The sequence below is a fragment of the Mandrillus leucophaeus genome, unplaced genomic scaffold (genome assembly GCF_000951045.1).
Source record: "Mandrillus leucophaeus isolate KB7577 unplaced genomic scaffold, Mleu.le_1.0 Scaffold60, whole genome shotgun sequence".
Lineage (NCBI taxonomy): Eukaryota > Metazoa > Chordata > Mammalia > Primates > Cercopithecidae > Mandrillus > Mandrillus leucophaeus.
Genome location: NW_012106475.1, coordinates 6,649,000 through 6,661,484, shown reverse-complemented (window position 1 = coordinate 6,661,484; position 12,485 = coordinate 6,649,000). Strand labels below are relative to the sequence as shown.

General features: G+C 41.4%; 1 protein-coding gene across 2 annotated transcripts; it reads right to left on the bottom strand.

Moving 5' to 3' along the window:
- Positions 1-3,986: 3,986 nt before the first annotated feature.
- Positions 3,987-12,429, bottom strand: VCPKMT (valosin containing protein lysine (K) methyltransferase). 2 transcript variants are annotated; one of them, XM_011999758.1, is made up of 6 exons: positions 11,952-12,429; positions 11,734-11,844; positions 11,501-11,573; positions 9,974-10,093; positions 7,952-8,056; positions 3,987-5,064 (listed from the first exon to the last, which is right to left on the bottom strand). In XM_011999758.1, the coding sequence occupies exons 1-6, from the start codon at positions 12,215-12,217 to the stop codon at positions 5,050-5,052; spliced, it is 690 nt and encodes a 229-aa protein (XP_011855148.1). In that variant the 5' UTR covers positions 12,218-12,429; the 3' UTR covers positions 3,987-5,049. The 2 variants fall into 2 exon arrangements, with proteins under 2 accessions (XP_011855148.1, XP_011855149.1); XM_011999759.1 differs by lacking the exon at positions 7,952-8,056.
- Between the last annotated feature and the right edge of the window lie 56 nt (positions 12,430-12,485).

Here is a 12,485-nt window from a genome sequence, read left to right as displayed (position 1 = left end):
ATAAACCAAATACAATTTTACAAGAAAAAAACTTGTTTTACTTACCCTGTGTTATCTTCTGAAAGTAACTCAGAAGGTAGGCTTATTTTTTTAATCTAATTTCGTTCACCTTTAAAATGTGATTGCATTTCAAAGTAGATTCTATTTTAACAACTTCCTTTCTATAAAACATTTAAAGACAAAGTCAAGCAATGCCATCTACAGGGAGCCTTTAGAACAACAGATGTTTCTATAACCCATACTCTTCTTTAAAATACCTATAATCTGACATATCATATTTCACATCATTTAACAAGGAAATTTTCAAAAAAGGTAAAAAAAAAAATTAAAAGATATGCTGTATAAAAAAAATTCCCTGCCGGGCGCGGTGGCTCACGCCTGTAATCCCAGCACTTTGGGAGGCCGAGGCACACGGATCACAAGGTCACGAGATCGAGACCTTCTGGCTAACACTATGAAACCCTGTCTCTACTAAAAATACAGAAAATTAGCCAGGCGTGGTGGCGGGCGCCTGTGTTCTCAGCTACTCAGGAGGCTGAGGCAAGAGAATGGCGTGAACCCGGGAGGCGGAGCTTGCAGTGAGCGGAGATTGCGCCACTGCACTCCAGCCTGGGCGACAGAGCAAGACTCCGTCTCAAAAAACAAACAAACAAACAAAAAACAAAACAAAAATTCCCACTATCATTCTAGATTAGTAGTTCTTACTTAAAAATAACCTAGGCCGGGTGCGGCATCTCACGCACATAATCCCAACACTTTGGGAGGCTGAGGCGAGTGGATTGCTTGAGGTCAGGAGCTCAAGACCAGCTTGACCAACATGGTGAAACCCCATCTCTACTAAAAGTACAAAAATTAGCTGGGTGTGGTGGCAGGTGCCTGTAATCCCAGCTATTCCGGAGGCTGAGGCAGGAGAATCGCTTGAACCTGGGAGGCGGAGGTTGCAGTGAGCCAAGATCGCACCGTTGCACTCCAGCCTGGGTGACAACACAAACAACAAAGAAGTAATTTCATTTCCAACTTCACCAAACATATGATCCATGGACCCTTGGTTGTAAACTGTGGCAGATTAAAATGCAAAGCTATGCAAACTCAGAGAGGTTTAAAGTTATAACTGGTGTACAGAAGAGACTCAAGTCATTGGAGACTAGACCTGCAACAATTTTTAACTGTGGAATCCCCCTTCCTTCTTGATTAGCATCACCTTTGCCTTCTTGGCCAGATTCTCTAAATTTTCAGATTATATTTATAGTCTATTTCAGTTTTCAAAGCTCAGTTCTGTTTATTTTAAAACCTCCTATTTCATACAAGATTCCACATCGGATTCAAAGTGGTTTTTTTCCGTATATACTATAGGCCCACTCTATTCACAGATGGTTTGCTTTTTATATACTTTCTTCTTTCTTTGTTCTCTTCTCCTTGGGAAGTAGATGCTAAAAGAGGTTTCCTTGGTGCAGTGGTTCTCAATTTAAGGCTAAACATTAAGACCATCTGGAACCCCTTAACAAAAATACTATGCCTCTGATTAAACTGGACTGGGATAGGGTTTTGTGTGCTTTTAATTTTTCACGTGCAGCCTGGTTTGAGAAACACTGCCTTAACTGTGGGATTGCAACCCTTTCCCTAACTGGCTATAACTGCGTTCTGGTAAGTGGTTTACGGGCTCCACTGTGCAGAGGCAAGCCATACTCGCCCAGAGGCCAAGGCATTGGCAGTCCCTTGGGATTTGGGAATTAGCTATGTCCTGGCTGAGCCCCAGCTGGTGGCATCACCTCATCTGTTGCACTTGCCTTTTAAATGTCATCCCCTCCTTCATACTGCAGAAGTCTTCTAACCCTCAACTCTTGCATCATTTCTCAGGCTGGCAGGGTGCATCTTCAATACCCCTCAGCCTTACAGTTCCCACATCACTCCTCTAATTCTATCTCCGTGCTTTGGAATCTGCTGCTGGTGCGTAAACACAAAGCCAATCAGTAAGAGAAATACTGGTCTCCCATACTTGCAAGCATCTTGAATCTCTAGTAACTTCCTCAGGCCTTCCTCCTGTGGTTTTGTTTTTTCGAGATAGGGTCTCACTGTCACCCAGGCTGGAGTGCAGTGGTGCAATCATGGCTCACTGCAGTCTCAACCTCCCTGGGCTCAGAACCTCCCACATCAGCCTCGCTAGTATGGATGGGACTACAGGCGTACACCACCACACCCAAGTAATTTTTTGTATGTTTTGTAGAAACAGGGTCTTGCTATGTTGCCCAGCCTGGTCTCAAGCTCCTTGGCTCAAGTCATTTGCCTGCCTTGGCCTCCCAAAGTGCTGGGATTACAGGCATGAGCCACCTCACTCAGCCTCCTCCTGTGGTTTGTGAGTGCAGGTACAATCTGTTACTTCTCCACATTTGAAAGCCCAAAAGACTAAATTACATTCCCTAACAATGGACTCCACCAAGAGGAGACCTCTTCCAGGGCTCCCCAGCTGTCTGTGGAATAGTGGTTGGTGATGGAGCATGTTCTCTGAACTGGCAGCCTTCAGCTAAACCCTGTAGCATTCACTGGGCCTAACCACCACTGGTCTAATCTTAGAATGTGAGGATTGGCACCTTATGACTTCAGTTTTGGCTTTATTCCAGAACAGGAAAGATATCCTATTTGACTTTTTTTTTTTTTGAGACGGAGTCTGTCACCCAGGCTGGAGTGCAGTGGCTCCATCTCAGCTCACTGCAGCCTCCACTCTGGGGTTCAAGCAATTCTCCTGCCTTAGCCTCCGAAGTAGCTGGGATTACAGTGCACGCCACCATGCCCGGCTAATTTCTGTATTTTTAGTAGAGACAGAGTTTCACTATGCTGGCCAGGCTGGTATCCAACTCCTGACCTCAGGAGATCAGCCCGCCTCGGCCTCCCAAAGTACTAGGATTACAGGCGTGAGCCACCATGTGGGGCCTATTTGACTTTCAATTACAAATTTCCTCTACAGTCAGTACTTAGGTGAGTTCTCCAGAAGCAAACAGAGAGGAATGTACGCAAACATTTATCAAGATAAGGAATGGGAATAGCCGAACAGGAAGGGGGAGGAAGTCAAGCAAGAGTGTGATTTTGGCAAAGTTGCATAGAGGCTGACTTCAGGCTGATTCCTCCAGGAAATGAGTGGTTTCATTTTTCTGAACTAAAAGAGCTGGGTTTTCATATAAGTGAAATCAAGGGCTAAACTAAAATAAAGTTCAGGCTGAAGACACACAGATAGTGTGTATTAAAAGAGGGCCAGGTACAGTGGCTCATGGCTAGTAATCCCAGCACTCTGGGGAGCTAAGGAGGGTGGATCACTTGGGTCCAGGAGTTTGAGACCAGCCTGGGCAATATGGTGAAACCCTGGCTCTACAAAAAATACAACAAAGCTAGCCAGGCGTGGTGGCACACCTGTATTTCCAGTTACTAAGGAGGCTGAGGTAGGAGGATCACCGGAGCCTGGGAGAAGGCTGCAGTAAGCAAGACTGTGCCACTACTGCACTCCAGCCTGGGCAACAGAACAAAACCGTTTCAAAAAAAAAAGTAGAGAGAAAGCAGGAGGGCATAAAAATTGGAGGGTGAAAAGACATTTAACTAACCTGGGTGGACTACTATAGTCAAGGTCAAACTTATTTTTACAAATTTCATAATGTTATAAAACAAGCTAAAAAGTGGTCATTTGTCCTAAGACATCATTAATAACAGCTAGCACTATCTGTACCTCACAAAGCACCATACATTTAGATTATACTGCCTTGCAAACTGCTTAATGAAATGCTAAGGGCAGTATGAACAAAATATTTTGCGGCGGGGGGGAACCCCAAAAATCAGCAATGGAGACTTTTAAGATTGAAATAAACCTGAAAAGAATGAACTGATTTCTTGACTTGTATCCTTAATGTCTCTAAATAGGACTGCTTTTGCTCTTTCTGGAAAGCAGTTAACTGCTTAGATGTTTACTTTCTTCAGAGGTATTTCTGAAATTCACAAAGTCACAAGGTCTCAAAAACAATGTTTATTTTAAGACATAAAATGTACCATCTAGCACCAATGCCTGTAAATACCAAAATTCTATCCGGCTACTACTCTTTGGAACAAATATGATTAAAGTCCTTGACAGATTATTGTATATGAGCAAATGGCTTCATAACATAAAACAGAGACACAGAACAAAAATTCATTTGGTATATACATACAGAACTACATTTGTAGTTATTCAAAAACCTTTCACTGTTTCATATAAACAATACCAGTACTTTTAAGCCAGATTTTCCTGGAACATATACATAAAGAAAAGTACATGAGCCACGTAAGTGCATAAGCCTGAAACTGGTCTTTCTATTCTCACTCCATTATCAAATGAAAAATCTGTAAAGATATCTTTTGTTCCTCCAATCTTCTGATTTGTCTTCTTAGCAACTCATTACAATATAATTTACTGATTAAATCACACAGATATGTATGGTGGAGGAAAAGAAAACTTTGGCTAATATAAGTACACAAGACAGTATCTCAGTTCTTCTTAAAATTAAAAGAACATTTAAGTATTAACAATATTTTAAAAGAAATGAAGTGGAAAATACAAATGATAAATATTGTATAATTATGTACAAAATGAAAACCTGTTAAACTTTGGAGACAAACTAAAATTTACTAGTTTGAATTTAAAACATTATTATATAATAGTAGACAGTTCTCTTCAGAAATTTATCTCTAGTTTCCTGTAAAAGGTCAAGTCAATCATACTGGTTCACTGTTTTTGGCAGATTTTAGCCTCACCTCAAAACCAATTTTTATTTGAATAACTGATTCTCAACATTTCTTTTAAGTAGAACTTGATGCTGAACTAAGTAACCTAAGCTAGATTCAGGGCCATTGGCAGGCAGGCAGGTAAGCAGGCATTTTTCGTATTGCAGGCAGCCCATTGTGGTCGTCATTTATACATCGGCTCTCTAAGGATGTGCCAGAAAAAAATCTGTGAACACAATCTTCCCATGCTGTATTCACATCTTTAGTTCACCCAGGTTGTTAGAGGCTTGGGTAAAATGATTAAAGGCTTCACGATGTAAATTTCTATAAGAAAAAAAAAGGAAACTTAAAAGATTGATTTACCACAAACTATTTACAGGGTATTTAATAATGCCTAATAGGCCTCACAATGCCTAGTATGCCTAACAGTGGTTACGTGCAATTTAAGTGAACAACCATGCATGTTTATAGATGGTTCCTCGCTGACACCTAACAGGCAAGTGAAGAAAGAACAGATGCACTGGACATTATCAAAATTAAAATACTTGTGCTTCAAAAGACACACCATAGGCCAGGTGTGATGGCTCACACCTATAATCTCAGCACTTTGGGAGGCTGAGGCAGCAGAGCACTTGAGGCCAGGAGTTCGACACAAGCCTGGTCAACATAGTGAAACCCAGTCTCTCCTAAAAACACAAAAAAATTAGCCGGGCATCATGGCACATGCCTGTAGTCCCAGCTACTTGAGAGGCTCACACAGGAGAATCACTTGAACCTGGGAGGCAGAGGTTGCACTGAGCCAAGATCATGCCACTGCACTCCAGACTGGGTGACAGTGCAAGACTCTCTCAAAAGAAAATTAAGAAAATAATAAAGAAAATAAAAGACACACTATCAAGAAAATGAAAAGACAACCCACAGAATGGGAGAAAATATTCACAAATCATGCATCTGTAAGTGTCTAGTATTCAGAATATATAAAGAACTCTCACAACTCAAAAGCAAAAAGACAAATAAATCAATCTGAAAATGGGCCAAGCATTTCTTCTAAATACAGAAAAGATACCCAACATCATTAGTCATTAGAGAAATGAAAACCACAGTTTAGGGACTATCTCATATCCACTGAGATGGGTATAATTAACAAATGTTGGTAAAAATGTGGAGAAAACTGGAACCCTCATACACTGCTGGTGAGAATGTATAATGGTATGGTAGATTTGGAATACAGTTTGCAAGTCTTCAAAAAGTTAAACAGAGGTCCCATATAACCTTGCAATTCCTCTAAAATATTCAAGAGGTCTGAAAACATGTTCACACAAAAATTCGTAGATGAATGTTCATAGCAGCATTATTCATCTCATCAATGGATGGATAAGGTGTGGTATAGCCATATAAAGGACTATTATTCAGCCACAAAAAGGAGTTAAGTGCTAATGCGTGCTACAATGTAGATAAGGCTTGAGAATACTGTGCTGAGTGAAAGAATACAGGCACAAGAGACCACATAGTATGTGACTCGTTACATATGATGAGCAGAATAGGCAAATCCAAAGAGAGATTAGTGGTTGCCAGCAGCTGGGGACAGGGGTAACAGGGAGTGACTGCTAATGGGTAAGAGGCTTCTCTGTGGGGTGACGAAATCGTTAAAAATTAGAAAGTGGTGATTTACATAACTATTTGAATATACTAAAAACCACCAAATTGTACACCTTAAAAGCATGAATTTTATGGTGAATTACATCAACTAAAAATAGGTGTTTTTTTTTTTGCCAAAACAAAAAAAAGCCTTTATATTCAGGAAACACAAAATCTTTATGTCTCCAAAAAAATTCTACTTTTAAAACTGCACAACAGCTTCAGTTAAAACGGATCTCTTAAAGCACCAAGTTTTAATTTTTTTGTATCTTTGGCACTGTGCCACATAAATGTTAATCTGAATAATCCCACTGCTGCCTTTTTACTTAGATTTAGTCCTAACACCTACTTTTGTTCCGTAAAACTAAGTTTTATTTGCTTTTGACTAGAATTCATATAATCAGAAAACTTTATCACAAACATAATCAAAGATGACAGAAAAAAGTGTGGGCTTATTGAATCCAGCATCCTTAATTCATAAAAGTAATCATCTCCCTGCCTTACACTAGGTTACATATACCAAAGGTGCTGGGAATACAAAAATAGATGAAAGGGCCAGGTGCAGTGGCTCAGACCTGTAATCCCAACAATTTGGGAGGTCGAGGTGGGCAGATCACTCGAGTCCAGGAGTGCAAGACTAGCCTGGACAACATGGCGAAACTCCCACTCTACAGAAAAAAATACAAAAATTAGCTGGGCATGGTGGTGCATGCCTATGGTCCCAGGTACTCAGGAGGCTGAGGTGGGAGGACCATTTCTTGAGCCTGTGAGGCAGAGGTTGCAGCAAGCTGAGATTGCACCGCTGTACTCCAGCCTGGATGACGGAGTGAGACCCTGTTTCAAAATAAAAAGGAAGAAGTACAATTCTTCCCTCTTTCTACAGGTTCAAACCCTAGGTATCACTGAGGCAACCTGCATAAAATGTGATTATTATACCAGGTAAAACATGCACCAAAAAGGGGGAAGATACATAAATTCTACTTAATTGAGTACATTTATTTTTTATGGACTCATCTGCCTTGCTATATTTCATTTTCTGTAAAAAATTTTTAATAAGGAAAAGTTCACAAAGGTAAGAGCTAGTATTTTAAAATCTCACAGAGATAAAAAACTTATAAATAGCTAATCACTTGTTTGAGATAATACCCAATTATAGAGCTATACAAATTACACCTATGGAAAAGCTGGAAAAGGCCTTTAAAAGAGAAGCCTGGCCACATATGGTGGCTGATGCCTGTAATCCCAGAACTTTGGGAGGCCGAAGTGGGCGGATCACTTGAGCCCAGGAGTTCGACACCAGTCTAGGCAACACAGTGAAACGTGTCTCTACTTAAAAAATACAAAAAAAGAAAAAAGAAAAAGGAAAAAAAAAAAAAAAAACCTGGCTTTAGAGCAAAAACCCAAGGCAAGATAGATTAAATTATCTTGACACTAAAGTTAGTGCCTGAGTCCAGTGAATCATTATAGCTGTTTCTCCACATCAAAATCAACGCTCATACCACACATATGCCCTGAAATAGTGTCCAGCTGATGAAACCTCCTTGGAGAATGAAGAACTGAGAATGTTATTTACCGACTTTTTCTTTCTGATGTATATAATATGAATATCTTCACTTCGATACTCTTCATCATGTTTTTCCAAAGGAATTTCTTCAAAGTCAAAGTCTAGCTGAAGGAGCTGTAAATTTAAGAGACATACTTCAAATTCAGTAATATGAACTGACCTGTGGGTGACAGAACTCAGAATGGTGGTTATCTTTTTTTTTTTTTTTTTTTTTTTGAGACAGTCTCACTCTGTCACCCAGGCTGGCGTGCAGTGGTGCGATCTTGGCTCACTGCAACCTCCGCCTCCCTGGGTTCAAGCAATTCTCCTGCCTCAGCCTCCTGAGTAGCTGGGATTACAGGAGTGTAACACCACACCCAGCTAATTTTTGTATTTTTTGTAAAGAAAGGGTTTCACCATATTGGCCAGGCTGGTCTCGAACTCCTGACCTCGTGATCCGCCCATCTCGGACTCCCAAAGCGCTGGGATTACAGGCATGAGCCACCGTGCCTGGCCAGTGGTTACCCTTTGAGGAGTACTGCCTGGGAAAGGGCAGTGTGCAAACCTTCCAAGATCCTGAAAATGTCCTCTATCTTTATGTTGGTAATAGTCACTTGGGTGTATACACATGAAAAATTAAGCTCAGCACTTGACTGATAGGTATGCATTTTACATATGCTTTATCAGTAAAAGCTGTTTAACAGTAAGAAATTGTCATTATGAATCATTTCAAAACATGAGCATTTTTCATATTCAAGAAAAACATGAAAACAAAAAAAACATTTTAGTATATGTTACTTGAGGCAGTCATATACCTGCTGTCTCATTAAACCAAAGTAGTCCTTTCAGCAGACAAAACTGCAGGCCTATATAGATGTACCCTCAAAAGCGTACTCACAATGTGACAGTAGATAGAAATCTACTCACAATGTGATAGATTTGTGTCCATAAAAAGGGTTTGGGTTATCACTAGGGGAAGAAGGGTGACAGATACATAAAACCCTATATACTATATTTGCAACTTTGTGTAAGTCTTTTCTAACTACTTCAGAACAAAAAGTTAAAGAAAAAAAAAAGACCCTAAAAGTAGACAGTTATCTAGGTTGGAGGTTTCATAAATATGTAGACAAAAACACAGAAGTAAAAACTTATCACTTGGCAACATGGGAAAACCCCATCTCTACAAAAAAACACAAAAAGTGAGTCGAGTGTGGTAATACATGCCTTTTGTCCCAGTTACTCGTGGGGGCTGAGGCAGAAGGATCACTTGAGCCTAGGAGGTTGAGGATGCAGTGAGCCCTGACTATGCCACTGCACTCCGGCATGGGCTATAGGGTGAAACCCTGTCTCAAAACAAAAACAAAAACAAACAAACAAACAAAAACAACTTATCACCTGCACATTTCTTTTTTTTTTTTTTTGAGACGGAGTCTCGCTCTGTCGCCCAGGCTGGAGTGCAGTGGCCGGATCTCAGCAAGCTCCGCCTCCTGGGTTTACACCATTCTCCTGCCTCAGCCTCCCGAGTAGCTGGGACTACAGGCGCCCGCCACCTCGCCCGGCTAGTTTTTTTGTATTTTTTAGTAGAGACGGGGTTTCACCGTGTTAGCCAGGATGGTCTTGATCTCCTGACCTCGTGATCCACCCGTTTCGGCCTCCCAAAGTGCTAGGATTACAGGCTTGAGCCACCGCGCCTGGCCTCACCTGCACATTTCTATCACGCATTCTCCAAAGGTAATACATACATCATTAATATGTTCCCCAAAGGCAGTATCATGTGGAATAAACACTGAATACTGTTCTTAAAAAGGAGTGGCACCAGTATTATTTAACATTCTTCTGTAGCCATAGGATCAACTAATTAGAAATGAAATAAAGGATCAGAAAAGATGAAAAAGGGGAGCTCTGCAGAATCATGGGCTGTGAAGATCCTTTTCTCAGCTTCACACAAACAATGTTTTCCCCACCCAAAATTACCATAAAATACTTGAAAAGTCACATACAGCCTCCCTGAAGGGAAATCACTACAAAGATAATACAGCACTTAATACTTACCTCAAAATATTTTTTCTCAATTTCTGGATTTTTTCCCATTGTTCGTTGTTCATAACAACATATAATACAAGTTTCAAATCCACTGATATCTTTTAGAGTTTTCAGCAATGGCTCCAAAGACTATTTAAAAAAGAATATACTTTTTGTTTATGATTTAAAAATTTTTTCTACTCTAAAAGTGGGTTGAGGAGGTAGAGGGATATTTATAGTTCCCCTACAATTTATCCATCTTTGAATCAATCCAACAAAGTACATGTAATTAAAGCTCTAGGCTAGGTGTGGTGGTTCACACCTCTAATATCAACACTTTGGAAGGCAGAGATGAAAGATTGCTTGAAACCAGGAGTTCAAGACCAGCCAGGAAAATACAGCGAGAGACACTCCCCCTCCACACACACCTTACAAAAAGTTGAAAAATTAGCCAGCATGCTGGTGCACACCTATAGTCCTAGCTATTGAGGAGGCTGAATGGGAGGACTGAGTCTCAGGGGCTCAAGGTTACAGTGAGCTATGCTCACTCCACCGCATTACAACATGTGTGACAGAGCAAGACCCCTACCTTAAAACAAACAAAAACCCCTCTGTAACTAACGATTGGGTAAGCTCCTCTTAATTAAACCATGTGCTGATTTCCCTTTCCAGAAAAAGGATTCAGACAACTGCATTTTGGAGTTCTCATGGAAAAACAAATGTAATCAACTTTACTCAAGAGTTTAATTTTATGTAATTTGAGATTTAAATAATCAACAATTTACCCTACAAAAGTTAAATCTGACCCTAACTTGGTTCAATGCTAATTATTTTTAAAATAACTGATGCCCACAACACTACACAAACTGATGCACCTTTTTTTTTTTTTGAGATGGAGTTTCGCTCTTGTTGCCCAGGCTAGAATGCAACGGCGCTATCTCAGCTCACTGTAACCTCCGCCTCCCAGGTTCAAGCGATCCTCCTGCCTCAGCCTCCCAAATAACTGGGATTACACGCATGCACCACCACGCCAGGCTAATTTTGTATTTTTAGTAGAGACAAGTTTTGTCATGTAGGTCAGGCTGGTCTCGAACTTCCGACCTCAGGTGACCCACCTGCCTTGGCCTCCCGAGTGCTGGGATTACGGGGGTGAACTACCGCGCCCGGCCCAAACTGATATTTAAAGCAAAGAACAGTGAATTATTTACAACTTAATTCTCAATGTCATGGTTAACATGTTCCCTGGGAACAACCAAGGGAAAAAGAGACGATTTTGGCTTTTCATAACATCCAATTGACAAAATCCTTTAAAATTTTTACAGAAGCCGTGAGTAAAATGCATGTAACACTTTTCTCAACATGCTTCACCAGGCCGGTATGTTAATGATGAGCATATATACAAATGGTCCATGGTGACTTTTATCTTTTCTTTACTGCATCAACTATAAGGCAAATCCCGGATTCAAAGATGTTAAAATGTGAAGAAACGTGTGCTTCAGAATCCATGAAATGTGGTTCATCTTCTAAATGAAGATATTTCACTCACTGAATACTTACCTCTTCATAGTATATGCAGTCGGCCATCAGTATATAGTCGGGTGGAGAAGGAAAGCCTTCTATTTCTTCCCCCCTTAAAAATGTCAAACAAATATTTCAATTGTTGTTTTAATAATTCAAAATACTCTTGTTTTATAAAGAACCGAAAAGTCCCCTTCCATCCTTTTAATGAAACGCAATTTAAAACAAACTACAAATCGATATCTTAAAACAAGCTGAAAGGCCATACAAACCATTTCAGTACCTTGGCTTGAACAGAACCAGTGACAAGATGCTTGTTCATATTAATATTCATCTTCAGCAAGTCTTGCAATTCCTCAAGATCGGTGACTACAACATCAGCCCTATAAAATAACGTCGACTGAGGTGTAAGCACAGGCGGGAAAACCTGTAATCTGGATTTCTCCAGCAAGAAGGTGCCCCCACATCCCGCCTGCCCGTCAGCTCTTACCCAAGGGTAGCGGCCATGAGCCCCACGGCCCCGGTACCCGAACCCAGCTCCAGCACCGACCGCCGGCTCAGCGCGTGGGCCCCGTCGCCAGAAAACTCGGGCGTTTCCAGGTATTTAGAAAGGACAATGGCAGCGTCCCAAACAACACAACCCACGCCGCCGGAGCCATACTGCTGTAGTCGTAGCACCGTACCATCCCGCTTCTCCAAAACGCGTACAAAGCTCCGCAGTGGGTCCTCCAGCGAGGACTCCGGCGTAGCCGCCATCGCGGCCGGCAACAGAAAGCGGCGCGCGCAGCCACGTCACATCAACGCGCCCCGCCCCGCCCTGCGGCTCCGCCCCTCCCCACGGCTGAGTTGACGCAGCAGCGCGCGTGAGTTAACAAAGCCCGGAAGGCGGCGTTACCTGGGCGGGGCCGAATGTGGGGCTCCGCCTTTCCCGACGCGCTTGGCAGCCTCCGCTCTACTCTAAATCACACGTTTGGCTTAACGAAGAGGCCGTTTAAATCACTTTTCTTGACAAAACTACTATTAT